General features: G+C 30.5%; 1 protein-coding gene across 5 annotated transcripts; it reads right to left on the bottom strand.

The window, feature by feature from the left end:
- Window positions 1-1,653: 1,653 nt before the first annotated feature.
- Window positions 1,654-18,485, bottom strand: LOC122711593 (histone-lysine N-methyltransferase trithorax). 5 transcript variants are annotated; one of them, XM_043930523.1, is made up of 10 exons: window positions 18,250-18,485; window positions 16,244-17,669; window positions 15,533-16,069; window positions 15,009-15,436; window positions 14,775-14,936; window positions 14,319-14,714; window positions 7,316-14,151; window positions 6,706-6,868; window positions 6,462-6,608; window positions 1,654-6,340 (listed from the first exon to the last, which is right to left on the bottom strand). In XM_043930523.1, the coding sequence occupies exons 1-10, from the start codon at window positions 18,412-18,414 to the stop codon at window positions 6,167-6,169; spliced, it is 10,434 nt and encodes a 3,477-aa protein (XP_043786458.1). In that variant the 5' UTR covers window positions 18,415-18,485; the 3' UTR covers window positions 1,654-6,166. The 5 variants fall into 5 exon arrangements, with proteins under 5 accessions (XP_043786458.1, XP_043786457.1, XP_043786456.1 ...); XM_043930522.1 differs by having other exon boundaries at window positions 15,503-16,069; XM_043930521.1 differs by having other exon boundaries at window positions 1,654-6,037; window positions 6,148-6,340; window positions 15,009-16,069.

Consider the following 18,485-nt stretch of genomic DNA (forward strand, 5'->3'; position numbering starts at 1 on the left):
AAGAAAAGAGCGGCGAATGCCGCATGTAACGCTTAGTCTTTCTTGAAGCTGTAAGTAAAAGGAGAGGGAGTAGGATGAACCATGCTTCTTAAGTGTCCGTACGTGAGAACGAGGAGGTTATTCACTGTTCTACGGAAATGTTCGAGCATGATGATGTTGCCACAGTAATGTGCCTTTTATAATCTCTGATAGTTATACGAATTCATTCGTAATATTTATATATAATTATATATTAATGTAAATTATCAATAAGGCAATAAATACTACAGTTTTTTTAATTATTTATTTTATATACTTTTAATGATTATGATTTACGCTTAAATAACATTGAATTATTTAATAATTGATTTTTATTAAAAATACCTTTCCCTTTTTCTGAGAATTATTAGTTAAACTTGTAATGCGCACCCCTAAATAATAATTGTAGCATTGTTATATATATATTTTTTTTTTGTTTAAATACGAAACAAGCGAATGTATTAATAAAATTTCATTTGTCAAGCGATACATTACCATATTTACATTGTATCTACATCATCTAACATTTTATTATGTTATATTCGTTTAATAATGTGATTAAGATAGTTTGTGGAAGGACTGTGCAGTAATAATACACGCGAAAATAGCGATAATAATGTATGCCTATCATTACAACATACTTTGCTTCTACGATTTCCGCCGTATCTTATCCCGCAATTGTATTTTACTCAAATGAGATAAATGCGATACATTACTGTAATGCCGATTGATTATTATTACAAGAGTCGTAGTGTTCGGAATCGACTATTTATTGCTCCTAGGAATTTATGTTTCTCTGGAGATTCTTAATACTGACTTTTCTCCGAAAAATCACAGAATTTAATTTCATTCTTTTGTCTTTTTCTTTTTTTCATTTGTTTAAATATTCATAAACTTGATTCATGTAATTGTTCCTCGAAAAACATTTGAATTAATTTCCAGTACTACTGGATTATCGAATGACAATCATATATTTTGAATAAATTTTTTAGATTATATTATACGATTTTACTATTTCTTTTTTGTCTTCCAAACAAGCGACGCACGAATCTCCGGACGTTTCATCGAATAAGCGCAAATTCACACACATATTAATTCTACTTTCGAAGAAATATTTTTTTTTTCTTTTCATTTTATACGAGGTACGCACAACAACATTCGAGCAACGTGCATGAGTCAGCGACGCGCGCTCAACCGAATACGCACGTTAAAAAAAAAGAAAGAAAAAAAACAGAGGATTCTCACACGTGAAAAAAGCATGACCTATAACGCACGTCGCTGTTACAATGAACAAGTGGTATCGTAGATTACAATATGGTACTTGCTCAGTCTACCCGTTTGTGAGAACAGACAAAGAGGAGATAAGATTGCCGCTTTATGCTTAAACTAATTGCGCGCTGACAATATTTAAAATTACCGAGATATAAGCGAGAATCGCGTTTTGCTTTTCTTTTTCTCGCAGCATTTCAATCGAATACTGGCTGTTTTAAAGACCAGCAGATTTCCAGAAAAAAATCTATCTTCGCGATTAATGAGAATTCTAAAGCAAAACCAGAATTCTCTCTCGCTTCAATTTTCATTCTAGATATAACACAGTAATAGTAGGGTACTTTTACATAGCACGGAACATGTTTATTATATTTCCACTTGTGTTTTTATTCTGTTAATTTCTCATATAATACTAACAAAACATTTAATTACAAAACATGGTATGGGTGTGTATTGTATTTTCTTTTTGTATGTATTATGTATGTGTCATATGTAAGTATGTGTATATATGTATCGTGTGATGAAAGCATTAATTATGCGTCTCTATGTGGTATGCATATCATCTGGTTAATGTAAATATTACGATTATTTCATAAGTTCTCTACAAGTAGATGGATTTTATAACGACAATTTACACGCTGAACGCGTGCAGTAAATACGTCCCATTTGCCCGCAGCGTCTCTTCGTTTAATTTTACATTCATCACGACTTCGTCTTGTATGGGCCTACGACCAATTCTTTTCTATAATCTATTCCGATGAATATGCAAACGCAAAAGAGATAGAAACGCTACTATAGTATGCGATACAATAATATATAATCGTATCTCAATATTAATCAATATTATAAATAGTTTTTAATAATTATTTGTCCAAACACTGAATATTTTACAACAGCCATCGATCTCAACTATTCATAATTCTATTAAACAGTTTGCAACTTTTACAGTTTCAATTTTTTTTTTTTTAATATTATGCGTAGCGTGTCCGATCCAATATCATATCAATAATAGGGATATATCATAAATTTTGTAATTTGCTAAAAAATATTCTCTAAAAAATATGTTGACCTAAAGATTATTATGACTGATAATCACAGACAATTTTTTCAATTTTCCTTTCATTCCTTTTTCTTTCTTTCTTTCCTTTTTTTTTTTAATTTTTAAATTTTTCAATAGTATTTTTTTTATCTTTCTTTTGCTGCCTCTTCTTCATCATCTTCGTATTCTTCTTTTTCTTTTAAACAAGTACAATATTCAAAATTCTACAATTCGTTTAAACGTTAGAATAATACTATTTTTTTTTTTTATTTATACATGATTTAAGAAGCGTTTTACATTTCAATCTTTTTTTCTTTTAATTACTTAATTTTACGAATAAAACGAAGAACCCAAAGACTCGAAGAGATGACTCTCATTTACAAGAGGATGCAACGCTGCGATGTTTTTGAAATTGTCGTAAAAAGTATTAACGGGCACCGTACAGTTCCATGAATAACTTAACCACTCGTTTCATTATCACACCAAACTAGTAAATATCCAACACTTTCATTACCTAAAGCAAATTTATCTCGAGGTAAAGTATACATATACATATTCAAGTTCGAAGATTATACATATATATTTATGTATATATATATATATATATATATATTTGTTTCTTTTTCTCTAACGTCAAAAATTTTTGCTCTTTTTCACACGAATCACTTTTTAAAGGTGCTGACGGGTGTATTTTAAACAAACAGTGCACAATATGAGTGGTGGTGTATTATGCTATCTTTTCATGTAGATTATAATTAATTGATAATACTAATAATAATCATAATAATGAAGGCTGGATGCGTAATACTAAGGATCTTGTACACATTTCGTGAATTAGGGAATCATTTAAAAAGATACAGAGTATGTTTCAGAAAAGCGCTCGACAAACTCTGAATATTTTTTTTATCAGAGAAGTATACATAGAACATAATTTTCCGTATCATACGGACGCTAAAATCTATATTTTTTGTTTTTCTTTCTTTTAGAGCATAAAATATTTTATATATGGAGATTTTATAAATAAAAAAATAATTAAAAAACAGTGTTCTTAATTTATCTACTGACACGTGTAAATATATACCCATTATAAATTATTGTTACAATCACCACAATTATAATTTGTGAATGGGAATATGAAGTATAGTAAAATACATCGCATATATTTCATAATCCCAAATAGTTCGTGATGATATTATGTAACAATTACAAGAATGCATTTTTTTTTTTTAAAGAGAAAAGGATGTTCTCTTCCCTCCCTCCATAAAAAAAGTTGTCATTCGTATCTTTTCAACAATATTAGACCATCATGTGCACCATGTTCTCTAAATCATGTTTAATGTAATTAGTACATCTCGTTAACCCTAAAACCGTCATCCATAAGTAATAAATATCAATAAAATATCTAACATTGCTATTATATTTTCAAGTAAATTACTTTTCTTATGTCATATTACTTTTTTTTACAGATTAAAATTAATTAATTAATTATTATATTAACAATATTCATTTTCCAATAATAGTCACTAATTATTGGTAATCATAATATTAAAAAAAGAGAGAAAAAAAAAAAAAAAAGATTCAAAATACCTAAAAAATGGCAATTTCTCGTGACCAGAACAAGTTTCTATTTCTTTCCCTTGTTTTATAACTTTTTACAAATCAGCATACGCATTTTGTACCAAACCAGGCCGATTAAAATGTTGCACGAACGACAAATATTTACGTGCTCAAATAATGTTCCTGCCATCATTTACTTCTTTATATTATTTCGTTAAATAAATTCGCGATCAATATTCATCGTATAACGCATTTCTTATTATTATCAAACTCTTTCGCTGCCACCTACTATTTCTTACTCTAGGCCATTTTTTCGTGTAAAGTGCACTTAACGGTGTCCATGGAGCACCAAATTTAAGGGACAACCACCTCGGCAGAAATTGATTAACCGCACTAAAATACTTTATCATAGCTTAATGGATGCATAGACACAATTAGTTTTTTTTTTTCAGTTTGAATATAAGTCATCGGGGTATATCTAAATCTATCACCGGGTTTAAAGCGTAGGTACATTAAAGGTAAGGCAAAACTGCATTTCACAGAAAGGTGCTTTTTACGGTATACAGTGATGTATCCGTAAAAATCTGAAATATATTCCTATAAAGAACATTTATAACTTTTCCCAGTGTAGGAAAATATCACAAACATTTCCTAGAAATATTAATATTCTAGAAAAGTTTACTTGAAACAATGATCTAATTATCTTTTTACATTCTGTTAACATAATTGATTACGTGATTATATATGCCTCTTACGAATCGTAGAAAAATTTCAGACAGAAATCACATAAAAATTATGATTAATCTCTTATACATGAGCAGTATGCTATTAAGTTTTTGTAAAATAAAAGGTTTCTTTTTTCTAGCGATTCATATTATTTAAATACAAAAATAAAGTAATAAGATTAATATTGTAATATTGGCAAGGCGGAAGCACAAACGTATAGGTGCATCGTTTAAAAATCTATAAAAACATATCAAAATAATATTGCGCGTACATAATCCTTCATTTAAAATAAACGAACAGGCTTCAATTTCTGTGGGAAACAAATCTTTGTTCCCCATTTGTTTCATTTTTATCTTTTTTTTTATCTTTTTTTTTTATCACTACTATAAGACTTAAAATATCATCAATGTCTGCCAAAGTAGGTACACCTTCAGACAGTATCCCACGCTAGGAAACTGTTCCTTCTTGCCATTCTCTTCCCCTCTTCCCCCTCTCTCTCATTTTTTTGCGCGCGCGCGCGTTCTTTCTTTACTTCTTAACATCTATGTTACTAACTTAAGTTAAATTGGTAGCTGTACTTACATCAAGACAGTATCTAATCTAACAATTACATATTTTACAAGAACATTTGAAATCTGGCCCTACATTAGACATGAAATGTCACAAAGTTAGTCGTACACTGTACACTAAATTCTAAATTTACATAAAATATTAAAAAATATTTAATTGTATGTCATTACATATAAAATCGAAATTTACAATAAAATTGTGTGCTTTATATCTTACAAATTTTTCTCTGAACATGAATATTTGGTATTTATCACGTAGTAAACGTGTTTCTATATTCAATAATTTCTATATTCAATATTTATATATTGACAAAAAATGTAAATGACAGTCATGGAAAGTCATTAATTTTCTTTTATAAATACATATTATTTTTGTGCTGTATTTATATTTTATTATTACTCAATTTCATACTTGGTCCAATTATGCATTAGAATTCTTAAATATATAACTCAAAATAATTTATGTAAAAGAGAATTTTATAAATGCTTTTAGCTTATGAATAATATATGAATATAAACTAAAAACATTTTCGATTTAGTGTAAAGTGACGATAACTCGTACACTTAAGCCTCAATAGTAGATAATAAGTAGAGTCTAGAAGACGTGCATAAAAGCACAGGCGTGGATAACACTTTCATGAGCCTTAACGTGAGCGTGATGAAGCACGCGAGACTCGTTGGATACGAAAGCAGGACATGTTCAATCATTTATTGCTATAAGTATACCCCTTAAATCAACTACGAAGTGTAGCTGTTTAAAGTAACATTGTCATAACGCGATGTTTCATGTACTATATCTGGCCTTCTAATATTTTAAATGTATATCTATTTCCTTTATAGTAATAAAAAGCTGCAATCTCTGAAAATAGTTTGATGATTAAATGAATAACGTTCAATAAAATGAATCCTATTCCAAAGCGCACATAATTATAGCACATTATTTTTTTGCTGTGCCGGTTGGCTGCTTACGATAGCTGTATATGCAGTCTCAATTGAGGTATTTACGACATCTGCGGGAACCGCAGGTACATGGAATCTTGATATCCTCGAAAGGAAATTTGTAGTCATACGTTAACTCTTCTCCTTGATTAATGCGACGGAGAGCGAAAATTAAAATGTGTTTCTTACCTAAGATGTCCACTACACGCGAGTAACAATTTGGCTGAAATATGATTTGTAAATTATAAATTAATTCAATAAAATTTTAAGTATGGATTATTATAAATAAATATAAAAAATACTTTGCTTTTTTAGAAAATATATGTAATTCATTAAATAGATACCTCGCATGAATGATTAATGAATCTAGCTGCATTTCCTTTCATTGTAGCATCAACGACTAAATGGTCATCGATTTTAAACATGTAACATCCTATATTTTTACTATCATAATATTTCTCTCGTTTATCAGTTAACGAAGCTCGAATTACCTATAAAGATTTATAAAATATTGTTCAAGAAAATTACACACAATATATTAATAACTAATAAAAGAGATTATATAAATAACAACACGTTTCTACACACCTCGCCGGCATACTCAATAACCATCTCTCCAGCTTCAATATCTCTCAAGCAAAATAAACCCCTACCATGTATATGAGAATGATACACTCCAACTGATTCTTTCGATGTTTCTTTAAGTATTCTAAAGCGCATTGCCATTGGTAAATTTGTGCTTGCCACTCGCCTACAACAATTTAAAAAAAATGTAATGAAATTAAAACAAAAGGTGAAAATATTGTATCAATCTTTAAAATATTGTATACAATCTTTAAATAATATTATTAATATATGTTATTTATAACTTAATTTAAATTTAGAAAGCATATCTTAAACATTCATTGTAACATCATTAAGCTAGACCATAAGTTCACTTATTTTTTTTAGATAAAAAGATACAAAAAAAAATACAAACTTGAAATTTATTTTAATCTATAACGTATTAACGTCATTATTTTATATATCATCTTTTTGAATTTTACAAATTAACTATTTAACAACAACTTATGAAATATTATTAATATAAATTTATGAATTAATCTAATAATAATATATAAAGTTTAATATATAAAGTTTTTTTAATAGTTATATTCATCTAAAATAATTATAAAATTTATATGATATTTGTTTTTACCTTGACTCAGCTTCAGAGATAGCAATCATTTTTGGCTGTTGTCTGTGCCTCGATGCAAGCCAACTAAACATATCATGAACTTTTCTTCCTTTAAACGGTTCAGCGCGAGCAGCACCATTATCGCATGCCTTTGGTAAATCATTTTCTATTTCTCCTGGCTTAGGCGGTGCTAAATTATGAAATCGGGGTTTATATTTAGTGCATCTATTTACATTCGGTAACTGTTCAATCAGATACACCGTAGCATTATTATCCAAGCCTAAATTTTCAATGAGAGGATTATGAGGCAACGGAGGTAAATTATGAGCTTTTCGAGCATTTTGCACGGCTCGAAATACAGTTTCCCATACTTCAGCCATTGAGGAAGCGGTATGAGTGAATCCATCCTGTGATTTTATTTCGTACATCAATGTCGGTCCTTTTGAAGTGTTTCTCGGTGTTTGTAGATTTGGTAAAGTTGGCTTTATAGATTTAATAGACTTACTAATCATTCTTGGCTTTTTAACAGCAACTGGTGGAGTCTTGGTTTTTAACATGTTAAATTTGTTATCGATTGGTTTCATTTTTTCCTCAATTTTATTCGTTTTCAACGTGAATGTTTTTATCGGTAACAATTGCAAAGAAGCTATTTGTGGTACTTGTTTTGACGGCAATATTTCTACAGATGTTACTTGTGGAGATTTCTTATTTTGTGTCATTGCTTTCATGTTATGTGTAATTTTATAAGAACCATCTTGCAATTGCTTTTGTAACACTATTTTTAACGAAGCGTTCTGTAATTTCTCTTTGTCCAGTTCCAATTTCAGATTTTCTTTTACTTTTTCGATCGCTTCCGTATTTAATTTCAAAGTTTCATTTATGTTGTTTATAGTCGTTTCCGGTTTCTTCATTGTAGGGGCTACTGCTTCAACAATTTGTTTCTTAGATTCTGTAATCTTTTGTTCTGGTTCTGCTGGTTTAATTACTGGTTTCGTTGGCTCTTCTATAATCATTTCTGTTTTTTGCATGGCCTTTGTCGTATCCTGTTTCGGAGTTACGGCTTGCATAGGTAATACTCTATTCATCGGTCGACTTGTTGGTACATTACTTGTAGACATTGTAATTTTATTTTGTACAGCCGAGCTGGCAATCACTGGATTGTTACTTGTACTTATATTAATATTGTTTGAATTCGGTATAGTACTACTATAATTATTATGCACATTATTTACATCATGATTTAACTTATTTACAACTATATCCCTTTGAGTTATACAATGATTAGGTAAGGGGGGTATTTTAGATGATATGCTAGATTTTATCATACTGGTATTTTCTGATACATGTTTTGAGTCAAAATATGGTCGGACGTTAGTATTCATCTGTTCCGAACCAAATAATGGTTCTGTAATTTTCCATGGTCCATTATTAGGTTGCATAATAGAGTTGGAAACTGGACTTGGGCGTACAGCTACCCTTGGTATTGTTGGTATTGAGTTTTGCAACAACTTAGGAGGCGATGTTACTCTTACTACAGCATGAGGTTCAGATAAACATGTATCTGGTAGCTGTATTGATGTCACTGGTTCTACAACATTTTGACATGATACAGGCAATATGGCATTACAGGTAGTTGAGGCAAAGGTTTGTTCAGATGTTGCAGAAATATTAATTTGTGGCGTTACAGGTTCTGGTATAGATGTTGACTGATTTACAACGACATAACCACCGGGTACTGTAGGTATATCGGAAACATTTCCTACATTAGGTGGTAAGGTAGAAATATTAGATATATTTTGAACAGTAGGTATCGCCGATATATTAGTTATATTAGAAGTACTAGGCAATGTAGGTGCATTGGATATATTAGACATATTAGATACACTGGGTATATTAGATACACCAGGTACACTAGATGCGGTAGGTACGTTAGATATACCAGATGCATTAGGTACATTTGATACACTAGATACATTGGATACACCAGGTGCATTAGATATACTAGGTGCACTGGGTATGTTAGATACACCAGGTGCATTAGGTACATGTGGTACACCAGGTATACTAGGTGTATTAGATGCATTGGGTATACTAGGTACGCTAGGCACATTAGATACACTGGGTATTGTGGGCACATTAGATATATTTGATATATTTGTTATGCTTGATATATTGGATACGTTAGATACATTGGATGCAGAGGGTACAGCAGATATATTCGGAATAGCGGGTACAGCTGGAACATTAGGTACATTGGTTACACTAGGTACATTAGGTATGCTGGCTATGTTGGTTACATTGGGTACATTGGATACATTAGCAACGTTTGGTACACTTGGCACTCCAGGTACTCCAGGTACTCCAGGTACATTTTGTACAGATTGCACTGCTGTTACAGTGGGAACACCTGGAACAGCCTGAACATCTACAATAGGTTCCATAAGTTTAGAAGCTTGAAAAACTTGCGTTGTTGTTTGATAACTGCTTGCTAACACTTGTGGTACTGTGCCAGTCATAAACTGACTGGAAGACATTACTGTGTTGCTTACAATAGTTTCCAAACCATAATACATTGGTTGATTTGAAAGAAACATACTGCCTGTAGAATCTGTAAACATTTCTAGCGTTGGTGTTGAACTTAATAATAATTGTTCAGATGATATAACTCCACATTGAATTGCACTAGGTTGTTGCTGTATAATTGTTCCAAGAACTGTTGGTTGTGTTTGAGCAATTTGTACACCAGGCAATATTGATATACCTCCATTTTGTAATGCCAATAAGTTATCAGAAGATGCTTGTATGTATGCACCAGGAACTAAATGATTAGTTGTTATAAACTGTGGTTTAAATGCAGTTTCATGTTGACCTCCAATTGTTGTTACATATTGAAGATTTTGTCCAGATTGTTGTTGCAATGTCTCAACATATGCAGACATGATACCAGGAGATGCTTGTTGTAATATAACAGTTGGCCCACTTGGTCTTTGAGTTTGTTGCAGTTGTATAACTGGAGTATTATTTTGCATTGGTTGAAACCTAGCATGTCCATTATGTGGCTGTATAGTATTTTTCACAATCTGTGTTTTTATTCCTTTCGTTCGAGATTTTGGCGCTCTTGGAGATTTTGATTTAGCTAATTTTGTTATCTGAATATTTGCTTGTGATTCATTAGTTGCAGTTTGAACACCTGTAGAAGAAAATGTAGGTGATACTTGTGGACTTGGAACTGTTTGAGAACTTGCACCATCTGGAGAATTCATGGGTGTATTAATGATATTTTGTGATATACTAGAATCACTTGCAACAGATGGTGGATCTGTAATTTCTGTTATTTGAACAGTACTTTCTTGAGGTAATACTGAAGCATTTGGTAATGTAGTTGTTGTTCTCGTATACTGTGTTTGTACAATCATATCATTAGATGTTAATACTGTTTGATGAACAGTTTCCACAGTAGCATGTGTATGAATTTGTGGTGTAATAATTGCTTGTGCTATTGGTTCGATTTGAATAGCTGGATGAGGTGATGGTACAGAAGCTTCTAAAGGAGAAGTAGCTTGTATATCTGGATAATCAGATGAAAGAGTATGTCCTTCAGATGGAGATAATGTTATAAATTGTGGAGATACAGAGCTAATACTTGGAGAAAATCTAGAATCAGGTGATGCTAATTTATTATCCATAGTTTCAGAATCACTATCGCTTGTTATCATGATATCACAATTTGTCAAATGTCTATTATAACTATCTTGTGTTCTATATGTACAACGACATCGTTTACAAGTTACAGGACGATCTATATGATCAAATGGTGCATCACATTGAGAAGTAATAGTAGTTCTTTCACTTTCAACATGTTGTGGTGATATGCACTCATCATCACTAGAAATATCATCTGCTCCATCTAATTGTGGAATTTCTAAATTCAATTTTAAATTATTTTCTTTAGTTTGTTGTATTGCATATTTTTGACAATTAGAAAAGTCATCATTTTCTTTAGTCTTTTGTGACTTATCATTAGATTTTGTAATATGTGATCTAATAAATCCATATATTCGTTTTGATCTTAAAATATTATTTGAAGATTTCGTACAAGGATTAAATTCTTTTTCAGAAAATGAAGTAAATTCGCTACTGTCACACGAAGATTCGTCGTTGATACCATCTAATTGCGGGATTGATAAATGTTCTGCCATACGTAATGCTGTAGTTTTTTCTTCAATATTATATTCTGGTGAACTGCATTCACTAGCACTGCTTGGATCGGCAGACCCATCAACTTGTAATATCCGCGGCTGTTGCCTCGCGTGCCAAAAAAGTCGTTTATGTTCTTTAGTTTCTTCACGACTAGTAGATATTACTCTACGATTAATACCATTAGCATCTTCAATACAGTATTTTAATTCTCGCATAGAATCAGATAAAATGTTAGGTGTATTTGCTCTGCCCACAGTAACCATGATACTTTCTGGAATTCTTAATTCATGTAATGTAGGTGGCCGTTCATTTTGTGAATCTAATACCATTACGCTTGTTTCGTTCGATTTTGTGATACTTGAATTTCTAGATAATTTTCTTCTTTTTATGCTGGGACCATAAGTACCATCTAATTTACAACTCCAAGTTAAACTACAAGATCGTTGATGATGTCTTTGTCCTCCAACAATTAACGGACTATTTGACATTACTTCCGATTTAGATCGTTTTAATTCTCTGCCTCCCCGTTTTTGATTTTTGGAACTAAATAAGTCATCCATTAAATCTTGAACAGAAGTTTTAGTTTCTAAATGAACCCATAAATCATTATGCGGTCCTAATTCTACTAAAGGGGGATCTATTTTAGAAACTTTACTTTCAGGTGGTTTTATAATTTCATCTACTTCAGATGCCAACATATCATCTTTAAATAAATCAGCTGCAAAAGTACCATCATTTTTTAAGTCCATTGCCAAAAAATCTTCATATGTCATTTTTGGAAATATATCTTGCATAGAAATACCATCTAATAAATCATGTGGCAAATCTTCAAATATAGCTTCCTTTAATTCTGGTGGTAAAAGATCTGTATTATTTTGTTCTGCTAGATTTTCATCAACTTCTTTATTACATACTGCATCAATTAAAGCATCTAAAGTTTGTTTAATAACTAAATATTCAGTTTTTTGTATATTTAATGTATCTTCTTTTTCTTGTTCTTTAGAATGATCAATAGTTATATTATTTTCTATATCGGAAGAAACTTCTGGTACATATACTTGTATATATGTTCTAATATAATATCTTACAATTTTAAAAGGATTTACTGTAGACCAATATAATCGAGAACATTTATAATCGCAAGGTATAATTTTTTCAACCGTATCGGAATATTCAGGTATAACAGTACCTAAACAATCAATCATCAATGAACCTATCATAACTTTTACTTTACTTGGTTCTGCATATTTTTTTTTCTTACGATCTAGTTCCACGTATACTGGTCTTCGTAAACTAAATTCATTTTCATTTTGTAATGTTTTATCAGTGCAGTTATTTAAATGCAAAGAACAAAATACTGTTTTATCGTCATTGAAAGCAAGTCCAACATTTCTTGCACAAGGATAATGAAAGGTATTGTTACAATTTTTCGCGCAGCAACCAACACTGGCTCCTTTCTTTCCGCATTCTGAACAACGAATTAACCGACCTCTTGAAATAGCACTATGAACATTCTGTAAAGAACCATCAATTTCTTCAAATACTTCATTAGACCAAAGTGCACAATTTGAATGCAACCATTCATTTTGGCCGCAATATAATAACCGTCCTTCTTTTGTTTCTGGACCATCACCTAAACCTTTGCACAAACAACATGATCTACTATCTTCAACATGAACGTTATATAAATTTGCTGTTTTGGCTGCAATTGCTTTTGGTGCTTTCATTACTTCTTCTTTCCATATTTCTAGTATAGAATCATCAAGTTTTGTAATTAAACTATCATCTTTATTAACATCCTTGGCAGCTGTTAATGTATCACTTTTTCCATTATTTTTAATATTTTTTGGACTAAACCATGGAAAAACTTCTCGTAAAATTTCATGATAAGCTTCAGTAAGTTCCTTGGTTTCAGTATAATTAATTACATGTTCCATATCACAATGAAATTGAGATAATGTTTTATATTCATTATTATTAACTTTTCGTTTTACCGACATCAATGTAGGCGAAGGTCTAACAATAATTTGTTGATCCAAGCAATTGCATTCTATATCATTTGAATTATTACTTGAATTTTCTTGAATTACTGAATCCTTTTTATCATTATCTTGAGTATCTTTTATAGCACAATTTTTTACTCGGACAGAACATTCTTTTAAATGAAATTTTTGTCGAAGGCGTCTCAAACCTCTTCTATTAGTGCAATCATTTTGTTGATCTTCATCTAATTTATTTATTGAATCAGATTTTGAATTATTATTATGTCCAAATTCTGTATTTTTATTCTTTTCACTATTGCCTTCTTCAATTTCTTCTATATTGGGACTTTCTTTGATATTTGAATCTATTTTTTCATTTGAAAAATCCAATTTTTTCCCATTAGAAACAGATCTACATAAACATTCTTTCCTTGGACTCCATTTTAATGCAGCGCAAACTTTTTTATTCTTACTTAACGATTTTATAACTCCTATGAAACCAGCTTTAAGTTCAGCTTCTATGGCATTTCTCCAAACGGAATTAGGATTAGAGGAACATTGACTGCATGTAAATTCAATAGTATCAGGTAAATAACTAAGAATTTGATAACGTTCATCAGAAAGCCCTTCACATTGAGCATGTACCCAATAAGAACATTCACTACATTCCATCATCTGAAAAATAAAATATAGAATTAAGAAAAATTTAATTATTATTATAGTTATTATTCTGAAAAAAATTATATAATATATTTTTATAAATTTGTATTTATCTGTACTCAGATATGAATTTTTACAGTAAACATATATTTATTAATTTGTAGAATAAAATATATACTTACCTTTGTATCAAAATCGTTTTCATTGTAACATCTTTGACATAAAGGACAGTAATTTCCTTGTTGACGTAATTTAAAACACATGGAGCATAATGGTAAATTGCCCACATGAACATTAACTCCTTCACTACCACAGCTCTTACACTTAACACAGCTTTGACACACATAAGGTCTTTCAGGACTATAAAGTCTCGCACTAACACCAGATTTTGACAAACACGAATGGTGAAATGATTGACGACAACGAATGCAAGACAATTTTGGACCAGATCTTAGATGGCAGGATTGGCATATTGTACATCGGGGACAGCACCAGTTTGGTTGAGCACAAGCATTCCATTCACTGGGTTCCAAACAAAAGGCATGATATGGCTCACAACAGCATTGACAGTGGATGAGCTGGAAAGATTTTTACAATGTACAATTATATATAATTCTATTCATATATACATTACTTACTGGTTCTTTTCCAGCACTTCCACAAAGGTAACAAATAGCAGGAATATGAAAGAGTTCTGAACCAATAAGGGCAAAACCTTTTGCTCCAACTTCTGTAGGATCATACTGTTCCCAAAAGTCTATAGATACTGTGTGTAATGTATCATTATTTGATTTAGATACCTGTAATGATTAATTTTTTTTGAAAACTACAAATATTAATATAATAAAATTTTAATTATTATATTTGCTTACTTGAAAATTTGATGATATATTTTGTTGTGATTTTCCTCTCTTAGAATGAGGTTGTTGTGTTATACTAGCAATATTATGATTTACAATATTTTCATCATTATGTTTTTGTGATTCTTTCTCTTTTGTTTCATCCTTTTTCTCTATCCTATCATTTTCCTTTAAAGTTTTCGGAATGTGCTTATTGCTTTCAGTACCTTCTTTTCCATCTATTGAAGGAAAAGTGGCAATTGGTTGACCAAGAGCAACACTTGCACTTCGACAAACATGTTTTACTCTTGGTCCCTTCAATTCAAGTCTCTGTCTTAGAGGTTGTGGACATTGATTTAAAGATGGTACAGAGAATATTGGATTTTTCAATTTCTTTCTCACTTTTATCCTATTGTTTTTTCTTCTTTTTTTATTAGGTGATATATTCAGTGATGAGTCAACTATAAATTTATGAATATTAGAAATTATAATATGCATAAAATAAATTATAAGAATCATTATCTTACATTTGTCTAATTTTGTATATAGAAAACCACCTGTGCCTTGAAAACTGGTTTTTTGACCTATTTCTATATTTCTCCAACTCATAGCTGATTTGAATAAGTTCTTTTCTGAACTATCTTCTGCTGGCCAACCTAACTTAGAAGATATTAATTTTTGTCCTTGATTATCATTATCTTCTTGATTTAGTGTTAATGGAATACTCAAAGGATCTCTCATCATTGGTGGTAACAATGTATTTAAACCTGTTCTTAGTGAAGAAGGAATATTATAACATTTTAAACACATTTTTAACCAACAAGCTGGGCATCTAGCTTTATAAACACATCTCATGAGATTCCATTGTTGACTTCTTACAACAGGTGGTACTAAGCATAAACCATCGCCTTTATGACATTGAAGGACTGGAAGGGCACTATTTGTAGATTTTGCACAAGCTTGCCGTTTAATCATTTTACTGATAAACTTTCTACATGATTCACAACTGTGAATACCAAATTTTCGAGCCTGCTTCACAAATCGATAAAATCGTACAGCACCACAAACGCCACATTTAATGGTGCCTGTTAAACCTAAGAAATTATACAAATAAAATAAATTTATTATTTTTTTTATTTCATATGATGATGATATAACTTTATTTATATCATAAAATAAACTTTTAAATCTGCATAGAAAAAAATATTATTTTAATTTTTATATATTAAAAATATTTAAATAAAGACTGTAAAGATTATTACACATACCTAAGTTAGTATTTCCACTTGTAATGCTATTATTATTTGTTTTTGAAAAGGGACCTTCAGTTCCACTAACACATTTATTATCTAATTTTAATCTTGCTTTTCTTAAAATAACTTTTCCACCATTTAATTTCATTCCAGTCCATTCAGACTGTTCATCTTCTGTATGATTACTATGTTCACTTCCACTTTCAGATAATGTACTTTCTGTGTCAAAATTATCTGAATTTCCCTCTGTATTTTTATTCCCATTATCAACATTAGTTTGACTTTTTACATTGGTATTTTCTTTTATTTTTACTGTATCTTCAAAATTTGTCTGAACTTCTAAGTCAACTGTATCATTGTGAGTTCCTGATCTTGTTTGGATCCTGGAAGACTCTGAACTTGGAACATCAGAATCAGGAAGAACTTTTGTAGGAACAGAAATTGATTTTTGGGCTTTAGAGATAGATAATTTTGCATTTTGAGGTTTTCTAGTTGCTGTATTTGCTGTTCCACTTTGATTATTACTGCATTCATCAGATGAAGATTTTACTATTTTATTTTTAGTCGATACATTTATTTTTTTAACATTTGTATTAATAGTTTTTGATACTTGTGCGTTTTGTATAGAAGGAGCTAATTTTTCAAGATTTTTTGCTGGTATAACAGTTTGGATATTGGAATTTACACGCTGAATAACTTTTTTGGCTTTACTTTTCACTTCTTTGTCTTTTAATTTTGTACAGAGTTTAGTAATATTTCCTTCTTTTAATTTTGGTTCCTGATTACAAAGTTTGTTTAATGTAAATTTAGCTTTCTTTACATGTGTACCAATTTCATTTTCACTATGCTCTGCTCCAGAAATTTCTTCTAATTCTTCAATAAATCTTTTATTTGGTTTAATAACTCTCGAAGAATGGGCACTTCGAACTGGCAAAATAAATTTTCTTACAGCATTTGGTTTATCTCCACATTGTGCTGTTATATTACGTACATTATTACTGTTAGATTTAGCCCTTTGCAATAATCTTTTTGCAGTACTGTTTCGTAGTTGTCTTGTTCGTTGATGCTGGTCTAAAATATTATTCACTGATTTTAATACTGGTGTTTTCATAAAATTGGAGAATTTTATATTTTTACAATTTCTGCGACTTTTAGGTCTATGAAATTTAGCACGTTTGGAATTTAATGGTGTCACGTCTTTTTTATCATCTTCTGCTGGTTTGATATTTTTATCACATAATTTTTCTGTATTATTTTCAGTGTTCGATGGAGAATTTTTGACATCTGTAATATTTTGTTCATTCTGTTGTGGCATAGAATTATTAACAGCATCAGATGATAATTTAACAGTTGTATTTTCTGTGTCATGTTGTTGTGTTTTTATATAAGACACGGAAAGATTAGCCTCTTTAGTGCTAAAACCATGGAATGGTGGATGTTCCTAAGAAAAAATATATTAAACATTAAAAATAAATTACATTAATATTATTTTCTTTTTGTTTATTAATATCTTATATTTTATTTAAATTAATAAATTAAAATTGAATATTTATATCTTATATTTATATTTATTTTTACTATATAAATATATTTTTAAGTATATTTATATTTCAATATGATCAAAAATATTTAATAATTTGAAGGCATTAAAAAGTTAAGTTAAAGTTTACATTTTATATGAAAGAAGAAAAAGATATTAATAATATAGTTAAAATATGTCTACAGAATAAAAATAAGATCGAAATATAAATTTTTTATAAAATCATTGACATTTTCCACTATAGCGGTACATTAGTATGTATTATATACATCTGCCATTCTGTGATTCCCTTCTAATAGGTTAACTTTCATTATACAGCCAAATCTTGGACTTTTTCAGGCCACCGAATCGGCGCCGTATGCGTCCCTATGACGCTTATAAAATAAATACAATTGTTTGTAAGTCGGGAAAGAATTATATACTTTAACTAATTACGCGCCTTACTACAAGTAGTTCTAGTGAAAGATAAACTACGAATTACCTTCTCGTTGTCACCAAATGTTTCGTTGAACAGGGAAAGTCCGTAGTAGATGTTCTCGGCGACGGTTACCGAATCACTTTGGGCTGTCTCGGGCTGACCGAGAACTTTGATCCGTTTCCTGGTAACCGTCTTCGGCGGCTTCCCGGGAAACTTGGACCTTCCCATGTTCACTTTTTTCAACGGCCAACCTCAACCTCACAACGAAATTCTGTTTCCATTTTACGCGATTTTGCCCA

The sequence above is a fragment of the Apis laboriosa genome, unplaced genomic scaffold, assembly GCF_014066325.1.
Source record: "Apis laboriosa isolate Shangri-la unplaced genomic scaffold, ASM1406632v1 scaffold173_cov153, whole genome shotgun sequence".
In the NCBI taxonomy this organism is placed as follows: Eukaryota; Metazoa; Arthropoda; class Insecta; order Hymenoptera; family Apidae; genus Apis; species Apis laboriosa.

Coding starts and splice junctions, on each gene's coding strand:
- LOC122711593 (XM_043930521.1), bottom strand. CDS start 18,414: ATGGGAAGGTCCAAGTTTCCCGGGAAGCCGCCGAAGACGGTTACCAGG. Junction 6,609..6,705: donor TTATTGAGTATGCCGGCGAG/GTGTGTAGAAAC, acceptor AAATCTTTATAG/GTAATTCGAGCTTCGTTAAC. Junction 6,341..6,461: donor TCATTAATCATTCATGCGAG/GTATCTATTTAA, acceptor ATCATATTTCAG/CCAAATTGTTACTCGCGTGT.